Source organism: Globicephala melas, chromosome 21 (assembly GCF_963455315.2).
Source record: "Globicephala melas chromosome 21, mGloMel1.2, whole genome shotgun sequence".
NCBI lineage: Eukaryota > Metazoa > Chordata > Mammalia > Artiodactyla > Delphinidae > Globicephala > Globicephala melas.
The window spans coordinates 11,919,504-11,939,929 of NC_083334.1; the positions used below are offsets into that span (position 1 = coordinate 11,919,504).

The window sequence follows — 20,426 nt, forward strand, 5'->3', positions numbered from 1 at the left end:
CCCAGAAGCCCCCATGGTATCCCCTCATCATCATCCTTCTCCCTAAAGGTGACACTAGGTGACCTTTATTTATTTATTTATTTATTTTTGCGGTACGTGGGCCTCTCACTGTTGTGGCCTCTCCCGTTGCGGGGCACAGGCTCCGGACACGCAGGCTCAGCGGCCATGGCTCACGGGCCCAGCCGCTCCACGGCACGTGGGATCCTCCCGGACAGGGCACGAATCGTGTCCCCTGCATCGGCAGGCGGACTCTCAACCACTGCGCCACCAGGGAAGCCCACTAGGTGACCTTTATTGGCAATACTCTAAGTTGATTTTCTGCCTGCTTTGAACTTTGTGAAATTGGAATGCTACCTCATGGATTACTGACGGCTTCTTCTGTTCAACATTTTGAGATTCATCTACATTCACTTTTATTGCTGTAAAGCAGTCCACTTTTGTATAGATACCATGAATTCTTTATTTCTTCTACTGTCGACATACATTAGCGTTTATTCGAATTGCTGGTAATTAAAAATTATGCCTTAGTGTACGTGTCTACTACACATGTCTTTGGGTGCACAGATGTACACATTTTTGTTGGTTATGCACCTAGGAGTGGAATTGCCGTGTCAAAAAATATACATAGCTTCAACTCGAGCAGATACTGACACACGGTTTTGGGCCTTGTTACTTTCTAATATCTGCCCTTAAAGCTCTAAATTACTTTCTGTGCATGGCTTTTGCATACATCCCATAGGTTTTGAATTTGTATTTTTATTATCAGTCAGTTCAAAATATTTTCTAATTTCTTTATAATTTCTCATATGAGTATATTACTTAATTTTTAAACCGGTTAGGATTTTCTTATCTTTTATTATTGGTTTCAGCTTAATTCCACTGTGTGTTTTTTCAATTCTAAAATTTCTATTTATTTTTTGTTTCTAGTTACTTGCCCAAATTCTGCATGTTGATATAATAATTTTTCTGAATGAAATAATCACAGTTGTTTGAAAATTCCATGTCTTAATTAGTATAATATCTAGATTTCCTGTATGTTGGATTCTTCGGTCTGTTTTTTTCTCTTGATTTTTGGTCAATATTTGAGATCTCACAGCTGCTTACTTTTAATTAAGAGCCATATATTATGTATGAAAGAGAATAAAGATCATTTGAGGTTTGGGATGATCTTGTTATCCTTCAAAGAGGATTTAGTTTTGCTTCTTATAGGCAGTTAGTCCAGGGGTAGATAGTTTTAATTCAGTCAGAGTTTGAGTTTTCTGAATTCTGGGCTTCCTTCATTTTTCTCAGAGTGGGTCTATTTCCAGTCCACCCTTTCTCTTAGGGCGGAGCTTTTCAGAATCCCAGTTGAACTCCTGGGCTGTTTCCTGAGGGTCCTTTTGCCGGATTGAGGCTGGATTCCAGTCTCTCCCCGAAGCCTCTCAGCTCTGTGGGACAGCCGGTGCTTTCTGTGTGTCAGGCTCTCTCGGTCACTACATTCTCCCAGCTTTTCACTTTCCCTACACATATGCAAATGCCTCAAAAGGAAAAACAGTGCCAAGTTGGGATCTTGACTATGGGCTTCCCTTATTTGCCTTAGTCGTTCGCCAGTGTCTTCAAATAGATGTTCTTTTTTGTTTTGTTTTACCTCACAACTTTTCTATCGTTCTCAGAAAAAGAGTGTGAAAAAGTTCGTCTATATTTTCTGGAAGCAAACCTCTCTTCAGTCTGGATTTCTGGGTTTCACTTATGGAAGTCATTGTTAGAAGTGTTCTTTTCTACCATAAACAACCCTTACTCTGTCAATCCACCTTTATTTCTCTGTACGTTCCTTAAGAATCTCATGGGCTGGTTTGTGGGATCCTTGCTGCTCCATGTCTACCATGTGTGTACATTTCTGTGATCTGCTAGGCAGATACCTTATCTAAAAAAGGCGGGGGGGGGGCGGAGAATGAAGGTATTTTGTCAAGTTACTCTTGCTAAACTCTTCAGTATTCCCTTGAGTTGTGCACTTCTCAAGAAGTTACTACTTATTATTACTGCCCTTTGAAATTTTAAACATTTTTCACAGTTCTTTTCTTTGTAAGACATATTGTAAATGGAATACCTCAACAGGCTGTCATAATCTGTCCATTTAAATGCTATTTTAGGAAAGATGCAAACTAAGGGAGGGATTTAAAATCAAAAGTACATATAGGATATCTCACACAAATAACGGTTAGAAGGAAATGGAGCCCCGTCTCACTGGGGGAGATCCCAGAAGATCCCAAGTAGTCCTGTCCCCTGGACATGTCTCCCAATGCAGCAGAATCCCTCAGACAAAGCTTATGTTGTGCCAGGTTTAATGTGCTCTTAATATCAGAAGCCTGTGTTTCATGTGTATGGCATCACTGTGGGACCACAAAGGTGAGTCAGGAAGGAGTGCCTTCCCCACGAAGGTGCTTCCCTCAAGAAGAGGTAGAAGACATTCATAATAACTGTAATGAAAGATGAGAGCATCTCTTTCATTAGCGAATAGGCACTTGTTTAACACTTCCTGTCAGTGCAAATGCCTTTTTTTTTTTTTTTTTGTGGTACGCGGGCCTCTCACTGTTGTGGCCTCTCCAGTTGCAGAGCACAGGCTCCGGACGCACAGACTCAGTGGCCATGGCTCACGGGCCCAGCCGCTACGCGGCATGTGGGATCTTCCCGGACCAGGGCACGAACCTGCGTCCCCCACATCGGCAGGCGGACTCTCAACCACTGCGCCACCAGGGAAGCACGCAAATGCCTTTTTATAGAAATACTTCCTTAGCACATTGGCCCTTGTGGTCCATGCTCTATTGTGATGTTTTGAGCTGTGTCATGGTTTGAACATGGCGGGGCAGATGGTTCCCCCTCTCTGTCATTTGAGCACTTCTTGGCCAGGTGGCTCTTCCCCAGCCATTCAGAAGCGGCTGGATAACTTGAGCAGAGTTTCATGGATTTTGATAACCTAGTTTTTCTTGGCTTGCCTATCCTGTAGAATCCCTGCATATACTAGTCCCTTTCACAAAGTAGTGCCGCAGAAATAGTAACTCATGAATTAGCTAACTCTTCATTGCTTTGGTGTCTCAGGGGACCTGCCTGCATTTTTCGTCATAGTAACAACTTTTCAGATGAAGTCAAGCACTGGCCTCATACTTCATTATTTTACTGTAACAATATTAGTAGGTGCTTCATTTGTTTTATTGAATTACAGCAAATGGGTCAAGCATTTGAGAATCAGGTATTTAGGAACATCTGTCTAAAGCATCTGCTTTGTATTATTTTATATTATGGTCATAGGTGTTGGTGATCATTGGGCTGTAGTTTCCTCCTCGGGCTAATAGGATAACGGTATTTCCTGGCATCTTATTCCTAGTTGTTGAAATGGAGAAATGAATAAATTAATGCCGTTTTAGTAATATATTCATAACTTTTAGAGGTGGGTGTTTAATTTCTTGAGAAAATCTATTTTTTTAGGAAGAGGAATGTAAAAAATTTTACACCAAAATTTATTATTTCATTCGTTCATTATAGATACTTAGGATAAGGAATGGTGTATCTTATACAAACTCAACCTTCAATTCAATTGATATTTTAAAAAATTGATATCCCAGATTACAAGTAGGTAAGATATGGTGAAAATTGGATGTAGAAAATTTTTGCTGAATTTTGATTAAGTTTTTACTCTTGTTTATCAAACTGAAATAAAATGTTGGAAATGTAAAGGTATAAATTTCTTTAGAAATACAAATGTGTTTGAGAAATTTATTGAGCACCACAGCATATGATCTGATGTAACTTTTAATTTTGTCAAAAAGGAAACAAACGCTCCTCTGGTTAAATTATTTGCTCTCCACGCCAAATACATGGCTGGTTAGTGGGCATTGCTGTTGATAACAGGGTGCTGTCTTTATTCTCAGATATATTTATCCCCACATTGTTAATATGAATTCACTTTGAATTATTTTTAGCAATGGTGATGGACTTAGAAAAGCCATCCACAATCTCACCTGTTTGCAGTCTTGGGCACAGATTTTAAAAGAATGGCAGTTGAATGTAAGGGTTAGTTTGTAACTGTGTAACTGTGAATGGAGTTATTAGCTCATGTGCACATCAAACTATGACACTTTAACCAGTGATGTAACTAACATACAAAAGTCATAGCAGTGTGCTTCAGATGAAAAGAAATATGCCTTCTGAGAATGCAAATTGCTACAAATAAGGATTGTCTCTTGATTAGACATGAGTGATGTCTTTATACTTAGCTTACATCCCAAGTTCTTTCAGCTCCAATTTCCTGATCTCAAGGTTTTGAAGGAGATAGAACAATACTGATTTGCAGTAGCAAACTGTACATCAGAAATGGTTATTCTTTTAAGATATCCAGAAATGAATTTATGTTGTAGTTGGTGTTGGGTTTGAAAATAGTACAACAGTCTTCATGAAGTTTGAATGAAATGAAGAATGATATGACTTGATTCACCTTCACTAAAGAAGCAAGACTGAAAGAGAAAATGGGAGAGAGATACTCTACTTAATGCAAGAACTGGTCTTATCTCTGTTAAGACATGCTAATAACTGGAAACGATTAAATTTCATAGCACGGTAGTGTTTTTTTCAAAAAGCATACTCAGTAGAGTGAAATTATAACAATCACATTTATTGATTTCATACTGTTTTGTTTCTCTCTCTTTCTCTCTAATGATTTTGGTCTCCTTTTCTAGCTTTGAAGGGTACCATACTGCAGGCTAAATAATTATATGTCAAAAGAAATTCTTCATCAAAACTGTGTTGCTGCGGGAGGAGGTATTTAGTTTCTCCTCACTTGGGTGAACTACTGTCTCAGTCTCTCTGGCCATGACTTCCAGACTTCTCCGTCTTCACTCATAAACACCCAGATATCCGTAATGCTCATGGCATTTTACAAAATCAAATGCAATTAACTTCTTCTGTGAGAGAATGTACAGTCTAAGCAGACAGGAACAGGGAATAAGGATTCCTAAAAATCAATTTTAAATGATTCTATGAAGGCTGCAATACTCATTCTCTCATTTTTTTGAAGGACTGTGGGAGTTAAGCTCTGTGGAACTGTGTGAGATAAAGATATTATAATGAACACAACTCAAACCAACACTTCATTATATTTTGATACTTTTCCTTGACATAAACCCAATAAATACATTGACCTAATATGTTCATGTTAAATTTTGAGAGAATCAGCCTCCTGAGGCCATGACAATGAAGTTGTGAGAGGAAAAAAATAGCTATTTATACTACATACGTCTCTTACGAAGTTAAACATACACTTAAAATGTTACCCAGCAATCCCACTTGTAGAGATTTCCACAAGAGAAATGAAAGCATATACTCAAAGACTTGAGTGTAAACATTCACAGGAGCCCTATTCTTACTAGCCCAAACCTGGAAACAGCCTTCAGGTTCACCAGTGGATGAACGGATAAATAAATTGTGGTATATCCATAAAATGCAATCAAAAGGAACAAGCTGCTAATACTCATGACATGGATGAATTTCACAAGCAATATGATAAGTGAAAGAAGCCGGTCATGACGACTACCTACTGGTGTGCTTCCATGTGTATGAAATGCTTGAAAAGGCATAATTGACAGAAAGCAGGACAGGGGCATGAAGAAATTACCTTATTTATTGGTTCTAATAATTACTCATTTAAATCTTTTCCCCCCACATAGAAAATGATCACTTATTCACTTTTATTGCTGTTATAATTTATTATAAACTATTTATAATGAAATTCACCAAATTTAAAAGTACAATATGATGAGTTTAGACAAATATATATATTTTTGAAGTTGATTTCAGTCACCCTGTTTTCTCTGTATGTAACTATTCATAAAAACCAGGTTGTTTATAGAGGTCTTCATCTGACTTTTGTATCTTGTATCTTTTATAAAAAAATTATTGGCCCATATAAATTGCTAATTAGATGTAGAGATTACGAGATCTAGGTTTTTTTTTTTCTTAGTGGGGAGTAGAATTCATCATGGTTGGTGTTACAGTATCTCCCTCAGGCATACAATGTCCCATTTTTCTTTTTTATTATAGTAGTAGTCATTCATGATCATCATCTAGGTCATTTCATTAAGGATTACAAAATGATGATAGTCTAATTATATTATTCCTTATTTATTTATTTGTTGGGATACTTCTATAAAGTGAAATTCCACACCGCCCAACTGCTACTTGTTATTTGCTTACCCTCAGCTCATATTGGAAAGATGAATAAATGTTAGATTATTTTCCTTTTAAAAAAAAACCAATTTCAAATGATGAGCTATGTCCTAGCATCTGTTAGAGATGACCAACAGAGTTGAGTTTGTTTGTTTAAGTATCACTGTGTGATCACGAATTTAAACATTATTGATATGTCATTGCAATTATTATTCTTATTGAACCTCACATCATCCTGTCTTGTGCGTATAGGAGCCTTTTTATATTGGCTCCTGAGGCCTTTGATCCCAATATTCTGATAGTTTCTTTCACTTTGGTCTGGAAAGATGTTCTTGATTTTTTTGTATAAGGTCTGGAATCAAACATTTCTCCAAGAAGCTCTGATTCTTTTTTAGCGAGAAGTGGTATTTAGAGATCACAATCTGTATGCATGAGTGTTTATTACAGTTGGGTTGGCAATTGTATATAGGTCTTTATCTTAATATATTTAAAATACTTAAATCTCCAGTAATTACAAAAGTGTGATATTGACACAAAAATGAAAGATCAGTGGAACTGAACATTGAAGAATATGCAGAAACACCTTGTCGAATTTAAAATGTGATAAAAGTGGCACTCCATATCATTAAGGAAAAAATGGATTATTCAATGAATGCTTGGGACATATCTTGGCCCGTTTTAAAAGAAATGAAAGTGAATCTGTACCTTTTTCCTTTAATTCCAGATGGATCAGCAATTTAAATGTGAGAAGTTCAATCATAAACTCAATTAAATTAGCCATAAGACATTTAAAGCAATAACAGAGCACTAAAACTTGCTTTTCCCTAAGAGAATTTGCCACGCTGGGTGAACATCACCTTCCATCGTGTTCTTTTCATGGTCTCATGGAGACAAAGCCCAACTGCATAAAATTGGGACCCAAAAGGACCAAACCCTCGGTGTGAGAGGAGCTAGGATTAAACTCCTCCAGCCCTGCCACCCCAACATACCTGCCACTGCCATCACCCACCAGAAGGCAGTAGGAAAAGTGACCTGTTTGGAGAAACAATGAGAAACCATTCTGACCTCTGAACATATCACCATCTGACACACCTTATATGGGTTTGCAGGCTGAGTTCACACTTACCTGGAAGGTCTGAGAAACTGCAAGCTAAACACTTACTTCGAGCTGTGGCAGGTGTAGAAAGTGGCAGGTGGCTGCACTGCCAGTTGCCTGGAAGTGCATATCCTCTCCGGAGAAACGCACCTGCACCTGTGTCTTCCACAGGTAGAGCTCTAAGGGTACAAACTCATAGCCAAAAATCACAAATTTACACAGAAACAAGGTCACATCAGTAAGAACCAGCAGAAAAAAACAGACAATAGAATCAGGTCTTCAAATGCTTCAGATTTTGTTGATTTTAGATACAGAATGTAAAATATGGGTGTTTAATATGTCAAGAAATAAAAAAGGAATTGAAAATATGAGTAAGAAAGATACTATGACTGTGAAATGACCAAGGATATATGGGAAAAGAACTAAGTAGAACTTCTGTAAATTAATCATATAATGGTTAAAATTCAAAGCTGCCAGAGGAAAAAAGATTATTTGCAAAGGTCTGACAGTTAGAGCGATACTCCTGACTATTCCGTAGTGATGACGAAAGGAAAATGATAAGGTAATACTTTCAGTGCTCTAAGAGAAAATAACCATCAACCAGAATTTTATACACAGGAAAACATCTTTCATGCATATGAATGAGATAAACATGTTTTCAGACAAAATTTGAAAGTAACTAATGGCACCAGAAGTTCTTCACCATTGGAAATACTAAAGAAAGCAGGAAAAGAGAGAAGAGAATAGAAAAGGCAAGCCAATGAAAAGTTTAATGTAAGATGGGTAAATTAAACCCAAATAATTAGAAATAAGTGTAATTGGATTAAATGTTCTAGTTTAAAAGGCAAAGATTTACAGACTGGTTTTGGAAAGAAAAATCTACCTATATGATGCTTATAAGGGACACCAGAAACAAAGATAGAGAAGAGTTAAAAATAAAAGGATGGGTAAAAAAGATGTAACAATCAAATTCTAGTCAGAATAAAGCTAGTATTGGGACTTCCCTGGTGGTCCATTGGGTAGGACTCCGTGCTCCCCATGCAGGGGGCCCAGGTTCGATCCCTGGTCAGGGAACTAGATCCCGCATGCATGCTGCAACTAAGAGTCCACGGGCTGCAACTAAAGGTCCCGCATGCCGCAACGAAGATCCCATGTGCCACAGCTATGACCTGGCGCAGCCAAAATAAATTAAAAAAAAAATAATAAAGCTAATATAGCTTTGTTAATTTTGGAATAGGTAGATTATAAGGCAAAATGCTTCACTAAGAAGAAAAAAGAGGGCAATGAATGTGTTAAAATATGAGCCCCCAAGTATAATTGAGCACAGTTACAACAACACCATGTTGAGTAAATGAAGCTAGACATAAAACAGTACATACTGTATGATTCCATTTATATAAAGTTCAACAAAGACAAAACCACTTATAGGGTCGGAAGTCAGGATAGTGGTTACTTTGGGGAGAAAGAAAGGGTTAGTAATTTGGTGGGGCACAGGAATGGCTTCTGGGACTTCTTGAACTTTTGACCTTCCCATGGGTGTTTTACCATTCATTTATTGAATGGTCTACTTAAGATTTTCTTTTTTCTTTTTTGTAGGTATGTTATACTCCTAAGTTTAAAAAACTTAGAGGCTACTTAATTTGGAGGAGAACCATACACTTCTAAATAATAATGGGTGCTCTTTGATAAAATTAGTGAGTAAAACGTTGAGAAAAGGGATATTTGTGGAGGCCTCACAGTATCTCCCCACAAATATGTATTACTTAGCTCTGGTGATTTTTAACATGTCCACTAATCTTTGATACTCCTCTCTTCTTGAGTATGGACTGGCCTGGTGATTATCTTCTAACAAGTAGAGTTTGGAAAGGGAAAAACAGTAAACTTAAAGTGAAGAAATCTTGGGATTTGCTACCATAACTAAGTGATTAAGTTTAACATCACCAGTGATGTCAGGTTGACAGCATGTACCCCGATATCATTCGATGAGAAGGACACATCACCTCTGTCATATTCTTCCTCCCAATCTATAACCTCAGTCTGATTATGAGAAAGCATCTAACAAACCCAAGGTACACTTCATGAAACATCTAACCTATTCAAAAGCAAACAGGTCATTAAAGATGAGAAAAGACTGAGGAAGTGTCACAAATTGGAGGAGTCTAGGGAGACATGACAAGTAAAGACAACATGGTCGGATCCTGGGGGATCCAAGTAAAGTCTGTAGTTTAGCTAATACTGTTAGTAGTGTCAGAAGAGAATTGGAGAAAAGTTTTAGCCTTGCATGCATATACTAGAAAATAAGAAAGTCTTAAAATTAATGAGCAGTGAATTCCATCTAAGAACAACAGAATAAATCTGAAGACAGTTGATGAAGGGAAATAAAATTAAGGGAAGATATTATTTAAATAATAAACATGGCTATAATAGAGGAGATCAACAAAAGCATAATTTAGTTCTTTGAAAGAATAATAGAATTGACAGGTGTCTGTCAGGATTGATAAGAGAGAAAAGAAACAAGTAAAAATATACAAGGAATGAAGAGATAAAACTCTAGATGCTTAAGAAATGACAGGACATTTTGAGTAAATTTATACTCTTACATTTTAATTTTGAGATGAGATGAATAAGTTATTACTAAGATATTGTTGACCAAAAATGACTCCAGATGAAAGAAAGAATCTGACCAGCCCTGTTACTATCAGTGAAATTCCAGATACACCCTGAAGATTAGGCTAATACAACCAAATTCTGACAAGATAATATGAGGGAAAAAATAAGCCAGCCATATTCATAAGCTTAGATACAAAAATCCTAAGCAAAATATTGGTAAACCAGATGCAGGAACATTCAAAAATAGTTTGTCAGGACCAAGTTGGGCTTATCCTAGATATGTACAGTCTAGGATTTGAAAATGAATTATTCACTACACTAACAGAGTAAACAGAAATCATTAATCATTCCAATTGATACAGAGAAAGCATTCTGATAAATTCAGCTTCTAGTCATGGTTTGTTTTTTTAAAAAATCAGTCTAACTAAAAATAATTGCTGTATAACAGGGCATGAGAGATGAAGAAGGAGAGCTGGCTGTAGTTTTGTATAGAGTATTTAAGGTAAGTCTCATTGAGAAGGTGACATTTGAGCAGCCGCTAGACAGAGGTGGTGAAGTTAGGTGAGGAAGAGCCGGTGTAAAGGTCCAGATGTTAGAGAAGGTCTGGGATCTTCAAAGAACAATAAGAAGTCAAATGTGGCCACAATATATGGAGAGAGAAGGTGAGAGCAGTAAGAGAGGAGGTGAGAGAGGTAACCTAGACAATGAGATGAAGACAGAATTCATAGGCCTTGGGGACCACTGTAGACTTCGGATGTTAATCTGAAATAGGAAGCCATTTGACCAGGTGTTTATCATTTGTATTAATATTTGTTTTGCTAGTTTAAGTGATATATAATGATACCATGATTTTCAATTTTGTCTTTGTTAAGAGGTGATTTTTTTTTTTTTTGGTGACATTCTACCTTTTCTATTTCTGTTTACCAATTTATTTTTTGAATTTAACAGCTTTTTGAGAATTAATGCCCATACCACACAGTTCACCTGTTTAAAATGTACACTTCCGTGGGTTTTAGTGTATTTATTGTTGTATCCCCATCATCACAATCTAGTTTTAGAACATTTTCGTGTCCCCTAAAGGGAACCCTGTACTCCATTAGCTGTCACTGCCCATTCTGCACAACCATATCCTCTATCTCCAAAGCCCAAGCAACCACTATCTATTGTCTTCCTCTCTAGATTTGCCTATTCTGTTATACATTTTGTATAAATGGAATCATACAATATGTGGTCTTTTGTGAGCTTCTTTCACTTGGCATACTGCTTTCAAGGTTCATCCATGTTGTAGCATGTGTCAGTACTTCATTTCTTTTCATTGCTAAATAATATTCCATTGCACAGATACATCACATTTCATTTATTCATTCACCAGTTGGTGGGTATTTGGGTTGTTTCCACTTTTGAGTGATGATAAATAGAACCACTACAAACATTCCTGCACAGGTGTTTATGTGGATATAAGTTCTCATGTCTCTTGGGTTTATGCCTAGGAGCGGAATTTCTGGGTTATGTGGCAACTTATTGGTTTATTTAGCAGAAAGAGATCTAGAGTTGACCTTCCATATTTTTATCTATTATTTGTATATCAAGGTAGTATATTTCAAAAATGTTTCATATTTTTCTCAGTAGGTTTTGTTTTTTCCTTTTCACTGTTGTTAAACAGGAGTTTGGGATTTTTAAACATATATTCAATCATCTCGTTTCTGATGACAGAATCCATTTATTAGTCATCACAAGTGGTCCTAACAGCATCTGGGATTCTGTTTCCCGCTATTCTTTAGTAATGTCAAACATGTTTTTATTATTAATCCTCTGATGATCTGGAGCTGATTTCTCATTTTCTTTAAGGGTGACTTGAGAGAGGAGGCGGGTGGTGAGGATTTTTAGTGAGGTGGAAGCAGTGGTGATGAGGAAGATTTCCAGAAGAGCAAGATGACAGCTGCCCTTTGTCGGCTTTGCTTAGGGAGCTCCTGGCAAGACGACGGAGGGAGTGGTGAGAAGGGACAGTAGTCGTTAGTAAAATGTCACTGTGATCATTGTAACTTTAATGTTGCAAGGGTCACTTTTAGGGCAGATTTCTGAACCCTGCCTGTCTTGTGATCTTCCCAAGGTCCACACGTTCTGGAATTTACTTTTCCTTCATTGCCATCTTGTTTCTCCTTCTTTTAAAAGAAAACTTATTACACACTAGGATTGTAAGAGATGGTAAGAGGCTGTATGATTTCCAGTCGTGCTTATCACATTGAATCACTCTCTTTCTGGATTTCAGAACTAACTTTAAAGTCAATTCAAAATGTCAGTTGCTTTGGTGCAGTGGGTATAAAAGGCAGGGAATGTGCAAAAGTCGTGGGTCTCTCTGCCTCCGATTTGGGACTCTCGGGTTTGAGATTTGAGCCGTAGACATAGGTCTGGAAAATTAGATGGTTGGATCCAGCTGCAGAGAGTTCACCACGTATTGATATAAGGCAAAAACAGGCTCTAGGGCTTGTGAGGCTCTTCACATATTCAGCTTGGGTGGGATAGAAGAATACTGACATGGGGCTTCCCTGGTGGTGCAGTGGTTGAGAGTCCGCCTGCCAATGCAGGGGACACAGGTTCGTGCCCCGGTCCGGGAGGATCCCACATGCCGTGGAGCGGCTGGGCCCGTGAGCCATGGCCGCGGAGAGGCCACAACAGTGAGAGGCCCGCGTACCGAAAAGAAAAAAAAAAAAAAAAAGAATACTGGCCTTTCTAAGGTAGAATAAGGGCCATAGGCTTTATTTAGGTCATTTTGCTACAGTTCTAGTTTGTCTTTGATCTTATATATATTATCATGCCATTAGTAACTAAAACTTTTATAACTGTAGTTTTAAAACATTCTCCTGGGTTCTAGACCGCTCTCTGCTGCTTAGTAGCAGGGTAACCTTCAGCAGATTACTTACTTATTCTCTTTAGGTCTGAGATTCCTCACCTGTAAAATAAGCATTAAAACTGTATCCATCTACTAGAGTAGTTGTGAGGGTTGAAAGCACAGTACCTGGAATACCTGAAGTGCTTGGCCTTTTAGCTCTCACTGTTGTCTCCAAGTAGAGTCCACATTGTGTTAAACGTGCAAATCAGCATTAGCGTAACCCTTAGCTGGGATCTAAGGACGCTTGTTTTCATGTTCTGTGTCCTACATTTGAAAGTGGGTTGGAGACTGAGAGTAGAAACAGTGATCCTCCAATAGCTAACGATGCCAAATGGTTCTCTGAGAAGAAAGGGTGTTGAACAGTTAAGACCAAACTCATAAAACCAGAAACAATCGGAAATAATGTTGGGTTGGAAATAGCAGTATCTGTTTTCACTTATCATTATAATAGAATCAAACTTTTTCATCCTTAACAAAATAAAATGCACATTGATATTTGGCAGCTGAAAATCATTCAGGTAATCCACTCAGAAGACTCCCCAAAATGAAAGCAGTGGCTTTCAGTCAAGTGTAGGTAAAGCAAATAATGTGGAAGAAAACACAGGTGTTAGCCTCCTTTATCATTGTCACCCAACATACAATAAAATCTCACATCACTTAAGCAGAGAAGAGTCTGAATTGTCAAAAGTTAAATTTACAATGATCATTTTTGAAAGAAAGTAAATGGGTGTGTCATCGCGGCCCAAATGATTTTAAGTGGAGTGCCATCTTATGACCATGAGATACGCTAATTGTTTTAATTCAGTTGTGCCAAGAGGACTTGATAGTACCATTGTTTTTTTTTTTTTTTTTTTTGTCAACTGTGTTTTCAAAGGTAGAGACAGATTTCAGCCCAGTTACTATTGATTTTTGGATTTCTGTTGTTATTCTTAAATAAAAATGTTAGTCTTTTTGGTGAAAAGCTTTTGAGAGTGCTGTCAGAAGTAGAATTACATGTGGAATGAGCTGTCGGTTACTGATGGCTCCTGACATGATGATAGTCTGATACTAAAACTGAAATGTCTTTACTGGACACTGTGAGTGAGCTTGTTGCTATGCATGAATATTAAAGCACCTTCAAGATCCTTCTCTCTGAGGGCAGCCCTCCTCCCCTGGCCTAAGTAGTCCTCTCCTCCTTTGGGTTCCAGTAACATTGTTTGTACCTCTCTTTTAGTTAGGAATTGGGCCTTGCAACACGATTCTTTCTATTTCCTTCTCCCTAATAAAATGTAAGTGCCTTAGGGCACAAACTGTTAGGCCTTCAGATTAACTTAACAGATAAATAATTGAACATTACTGTATCCAAAATATTGTGCCTCATGGTCTACAAATGTGTCACAACAGCCCTTGTCTTTGTCGTTTGGTTCCTCATAGGGCCTTGTCCCCCCGGTTACTTTTTTCCCCGTCTGTTCCACGATGCTCTCTGTTTTCCTCTGACTTCTCTGGCCTCTGCTTCGCAGTGTACTTTGTCTCTTTCTCTCGTTGACCTGTGAGCGATGCAGATGCCCAAGGTGTTCCTGAGCTGCCTTCCCTTCTCCGTACACACTCTCTAGTTGATCTCGTTTATCCTCGTGCATTTAGAACAGGATCCTCATGTCAGTGACTCTTTATTTTATATCTCTAGTCTAGTCTAGTCCTTATGTCAGTGACTCTTTATTTTATATCTCTAGCCTGGACACTTCAAGTCCACATACTCCACTTGCCTTGAAGTGCCGTGGGTGTCAGAAAAATAAATGTCTCACAGAAACCCTTTATCTCCCTCCCAGGAAATCACCTTCACATACCCAGGATTTCGGAAGTGATCTTTGACACATCTTCTCCCTCACCCTCCACATTGAGTCCGCCACCAAGTCCTGTTGATTCTACCTCTAAAATGGATTTTTCCTATAGCACGGCCCGCGCGCCAGGCAGGATGGCCCCTTTGGGCCCCTCTGGTCCAAGCACCATAGAGTCTCCACAGTGATCTTTTAGAAGCATGAAGCAGCTCATGCCTTACAATCCCTCCGTGATTCTCATTGTTCTTAGGAGGAGATCTAGAAATCCTCAGCATGGCTTCAGGTTCTGTGTAATCAGGCCTCCTTTTGCATTCTCACCTCATTCCACACGCCACCTCTGTAATCCAGCAGTGACAGCGTTCTTTAAATCCCAGAGACTTGCTGAGTTTCCCCTCCCACAGTTTAGGGTTTGTCCACAGGCTCTACCCTGTGGGGACCCCTTCTATCAGTGAAGCCCATGAACCCTCTCATCTCCTCAACCCCTCAGGCTAAATTAGGTCCCGTCCCCCTTTTAGATCGTGAAGTATCCTGTGCTTTTCTTTTATATCACCTATGGCAGTTGGAAAGATTTATTTCGTTGGACAATTATTTGCTCCATACCAGGCCCCCTCGTTGTCCTGTAAGACACATAAGGGCAGTAGGTCTGTTTCATTCACACTTTCAGACCCAGGACTTGACACATTGCGCAGAATCAATAGGTGTTTGTGGAATGGGTAGAATAAATAGGAAGTAAAAGTGCAAAACACAGGGAAATACTATACAACAGGAAGTGCTTAAAACTTAAGGCTATAACTCACTATATGGAAATAAGTTTCTGACACCCATGAGAATACCTTCAGTTTGTGACTGAACCAGGCTTGTGCCATTTTCCTGACCTGCCAAACCTTAGTATTCTTATTACCAAAGATAACAGGAAGAGAACAATTTGTATCAGTTTGACAACAAGTATTTATTGATCCCCTGCTGTACACCTGGTTTTATTTTACAAGCTTGGGGTACAGCTGGGTGATGCTTCTTACTTTCCCATGGGGGACAGACAGGAAACAAGGACAATTTCAGCTCTTGGAAAATGCTGCGAACTAAACAAAACAGACCAATGGCCTGGGTGCAGTGGCCAGAGAAGTGCTGTTTGCAAAGGTAACGTGGAGCTGAGGCTGAGTGACAGGGAGTCAGCTAGTGAAGAGCTGAGGGAAGGGCCTTTTAGCCGGGGGAACAGCACATGCCGAAGCCCTGAGGCTGGAACAGCCTGGCCTGTTTGGGGAACAGAGGGGTGGCCAGGGGTCCTGGAGAGTCAGGAAGGAAGGGCAAGCGCAGAGTCCGAGAGACCCTGGCTGACCATCCTGCCTTTCCCCGTAGTGGCTGTTTATCACAGAGCGCGGACGATCGCGATGTCCGGCTCATAGCAATGTTGCTACGTCCGATGATGAGAGGAAACTTGAGTAGTAATGCACATCGCTGATAATCTGCCTTCCATAGAACTTATGTCCAGGAGAAACTAGTCGAGTCAATGTCAAACTAGTGGCTGTGTTTATGTGTTTAATGGTTTAATAATAGATTACCTTTTTAAACTGTGTTGCTGATTCATATTTACATTGATTTCTCACAAAAGGTTAAAAAGCTGAAGCGAGAACTGTCACAGATGAAGCAAGAATTGCTCTATAAAGAACAAGGCTTTGCAACCTTGAAACAGTGAGTATGAAAATACTGAAATTGACTCTCGAATAATCCAAAGCCCCTGAACCGATACAAAGGAAAAAGAAGTATAGATTACATAAGAGTTTTCTCAAAGAGAAGTAGAATACGAAGTGCAAAGCTCTGCACCAAAAAAAAAAAAGCAAAAATCTTGGGAAAATCTATACACTTGAATAGGTGTGAAATGTTCACTAATCTTTGGCGATCCAAGGAAACCAAAGTGAGAAACTTAGCTTCGTCTCTGGGCCTGCCAGCCTGCTCTCAGTTTGAGGCAGAGCCAGGAGATCGAGCCCAGGAAGGGCCTCCCCCTTCTCTCCGGAGGCTCGGCTCTGTAAGCCTGCGCCCGCCGAGCCCCGGGCTCGGGGCCTGTCCGCCTCTGGCAGCCCCAGGGGGACCTAATGCTGTCTGATCTCAGGGGGCAAGTCGGGGGTGTCTGCAGAGGGGCTGAGTGAGTGCCTCGGCTCCCGTGTTCCCTCTGCCCTTTCCTGCTCCATGCTGAAGTCTGCTGGACCCTGGCTCCAGCTCGAGCTGAGTCAAGTGAGAATGGAGATGACGGAAGGTAGCAGGATCTGGAAATCCCTGCCCCATTCCCAGCCCCTGGAAGCCACTGCTCTTCTGCTGACGAGGCCCAGACTAACTGAACCCCAGCAGGCACACCGAGACCTTCCAGCTCCTGCAGTGCCCACCCCAGGGTCTCCGATGCAGGGAAGCAGCGATGGTTCATCCAGCACACAACCCCAGGGAGGGTTGAAGACATCATCCCTTGAAAGGCATCCAGCTGCTTTTCCCTTCCCTCCTCCTTGCTGCCCGGTTCAGTGCCCCCCGTAGCAATGCAGGATTCATAGGGGCTTCCCTGATCGGCGGGTCTCATGTTCTTCCTTGTCTCCCTTAGCAGTATCCAAGGCAGCAAGGCGTTACCCCGTTAAAGATCCCACGTGTTCGCTGGCCAGGCCACATAAGCTGATTGTTCTGTGTGTTTGGTTGACGAGTTATATTTTGGGACCCCAGTCACTCCTCTCGACCACCAGCCACATGACTTTCATCTCAGACATTTGGTTTACTGGATCAGTTTTATTTTTGACACTCACCTCACGTGATCATGACCATGATATTCTTTCAGATGCTCCCATCCTGGTGGTTCTCTAACCTGACTGCATATTGGAATAATCTGAGGAGCTCTTAAAAATCCCTGTGTCTTGTCTCCAGCCCAAGTCAGATTCTGTGAGACCCCCATGTGGTTCTCAGGTCCAGCCCTGTTCAGAGAACCTCAGCTGGTTGCAGAGCGCCCCGAAAAACTCAACAGACCTGGAATCACCTAAATGTATTATTTAGTCAGTTGTACATCAGCATAACGGAGGGCTTTGTGGTGGGAGAACCACGAAGCGTTTAGCCACACGTTGCATACTTTTAAGGCACATGAAATTATAACTCATTCACCACTGGGATTAAAGGTTAGCCAAACTTGCTGTTTTTGTTATATTGATGTAACAATGCTGTATTGTTTCAAAGCAGTTTGCTTGCAAGCAATTTTTATAGGAATCCAAGGCATGTTTAAGAATCTGTCAATAACATTCCACAAGAAAACAATAGACATTTGTTGTAGAAATTCAGGCTTTCTCTTGCAGTGATTCTAATCCGCTGAACCAAGAGCAGAAAGATAGGATATCTAACATCAGATTCCTCTCGTAGATCAAAATAAAGCTATAGACAAAATAAAGCTGTTTTCATCCAGTTGTTCAACACCGTACTACTAGAAGATTGAATAATAATTGATTGAACCCAGAGACCATACTTTTCAAGAAACCGCATTCCTGGTACTATAAGGGGACTTTTTACTTGGGTTACGACAAAATATATTTCAGGAAAAGATTTATACAGAATCCCACTGCAGGATTCTGTAACTTTTCACTTATTCACAATAAAATGGAAAAAGTTTGTGGAATCTGGAATTAGAATGTAATTTAAACCCCGGTTTTTATTTTACTTGATGCAATAGTTTATGCTGGATGAATGAATGTAGTTTTATTCTTTACGTTATTCATTTCAGACTGTGGTCCCAAAGTTGACTTTGGCCTAAGCGATAGTGTAGCTTATGTGTAGGTGGATGCCAGGAAGAGAAACATATTTCCGCTTTGCCACCTCCAGTGTTCACTCAAAACTGGAAAATGGAAAGTGCTGAAACACCCAGCAAGCCAAGAGTATATACAGAATCTATGAAAGTTTGGCTCAGGGGGTACACATTTTCCAGGGAAGGCATGCATGGTAAGATATAGGGAAAAAATTAACTATAGGGTACCCAGAAACCAAAAACAATGTTTCTTTAATTTTTAAGGGATGAAAGTAAAATTGTATTTCTCAAGAACAAAAAGCACAGTACGTACTTCGTTTTAAAAAAAAAAAAAGCCAGCAACTTATGCTGATACTTTATTTTATGGTCAGTTAGGGTCAAAAGAGAGAAAAAGGGGGAGATGAAAAGTGGAGGAGAAAAAGGAAAAACGTGGAGGTAGAGGGCAAAAGCAATAGTTAAAGTAAAGTAGAAATGTTCGGAAAAGGGGAAAGAAAGACCAAAAGGGGTTCCCTGGCGAATGCTGCATGGAGGTGGTTCTTGTCGTATTTAACATTTGATTGAGCAGTGGCTGTCCGAGAAATTCTCATCTATTTTTAAAGCTCTCTGACATTTAAATTAGCAGTCTTGAAGTAGCCCTGCTTTTATTTTTCAATATTAAAGTTTATTTCTGAAAACTACTCACTGGCTTTTATTTTCAAATGTCAAAGTTGATTTCTGAATTAAAGATTTGTTTCACTATTAAATTCTGAAGGTTTTATACAAATCGGAAGAAATTACTTGGGCTTTAGAAACTGCCTTTGACAGTTTGAGATACCTATATTACTAGCTGTTTCATGAAATCTCACAGATTCTTTTTCTTATTAAAATAAGCTTTTTGCCTCAACTAAGTGAGTAGATACACACTTAAAGGTGTCAGCAATTTCATTGATAAAGCCCTCCTGAAATAAATATAATCAACCAATATTCAAACTACTTCTGGGGTTCTTATCAAATATTCTAAATGTAATAGTCATAAGAGCCCCAGGCCTAAGTCTTTCATGTTGAGGACAGTTGTGCTACTTAGCTAAGTGTTTATGCAATTTACAAGCTAAATTTGCATAGACTTTCTGGTCTCAGTTTCTTTTTTGGAAGAAACATGACTAGGTAATCTCTAGGGTCCCTTCCCATCACAAATACTCTGTGTATGTGTGTGCACGCGCACGCGTATATGTTTAATTCAGTGACTTCATTGGTTATACTTTTTTATAGAATGACCTTATGATAAAATTAATTTTATTCTCTTGGGTTCTTTAAGACTTTAATTATTTGTTCAGCATCGTAAAATATTTTCTAAAATGGTACTTGTTATCTACAAGTACTATTTTAGTTATCAAGTTATCTACAAACTGCACTTGTTTGGGTAAACTTTGGAAGAGTGAATAAGATAATAATTGTGTTAGTTTTTTTTTACTTTTCAGACTATGCCCTTCACGTTGAAATAAATACAAATTATTAAGTGTTTTAAACCAAATTAGGTCAGAGCCAGTTTTCTGTGATTTAGTAGGTGCCATAACTCTGGAGAGTCTGTGGATAAGACAAGGATATGTCTGAGAACGCATGTAATAGCGTTGTTGGCTGATGGGCAGAGATGTGGCTTGTGTCCCCGAAGGGAAGCCCAGGCTCTTTCCTAATGAGTCCCAGGCAGCATAGGTGGTGGGGAGAAACAGGAGAGTGATGGTGAAGAAAATGTTGAACCGTTTTCTTTTTTCATTAGGTAATTTGGTTGGGCCGTTCGACCACAAAGATTAGGTTACATGAAATCCTCTGACACAGGGTGACCCTATGAACTGTAAGGACATTTGGTGAGCAGATCTGCAGGGGCAGTAAATAAGCTCATCGGGGAGCTCTTTATTCAACATTGGTGGACAAATGAACACATCTGCTGCCCCCTTGTTCCTAGATTTGAACTCATTCAGCAAGGCGAGCAATTTATCTTGACTCATAACTGTCGTAAAAGAAGAATACATTTCATATATCTAAAAAGAAATAAGAAACTAACCAAGCAATCCAAATATTACAGGA

General features: G+C 39.4%; 1 protein-coding gene across 2 annotated transcripts in view; it reads left to right on the plus strand.

Annotated features, from left to right (window-relative positions):
- WWC2 (WW and C2 domain containing 2) overlaps positions 1 to 20,426 on the plus strand; it is a 166,556-nt gene that overhangs the window by 99,062 nt on the left and 47,068 nt on the right. For both annotated transcript variants that reach the window (XM_030830581.2, XM_030830587.3), the window contains one exon: positions 16,215 to 16,294. In XM_030830581.2, the coding sequence (XP_030686441.1) occupies positions 16,215 to 16,294 (80 nt within the window). The remainder of the gene's footprint in view (positions 1 to 16,214; positions 16,295 to 20,426) is intronic.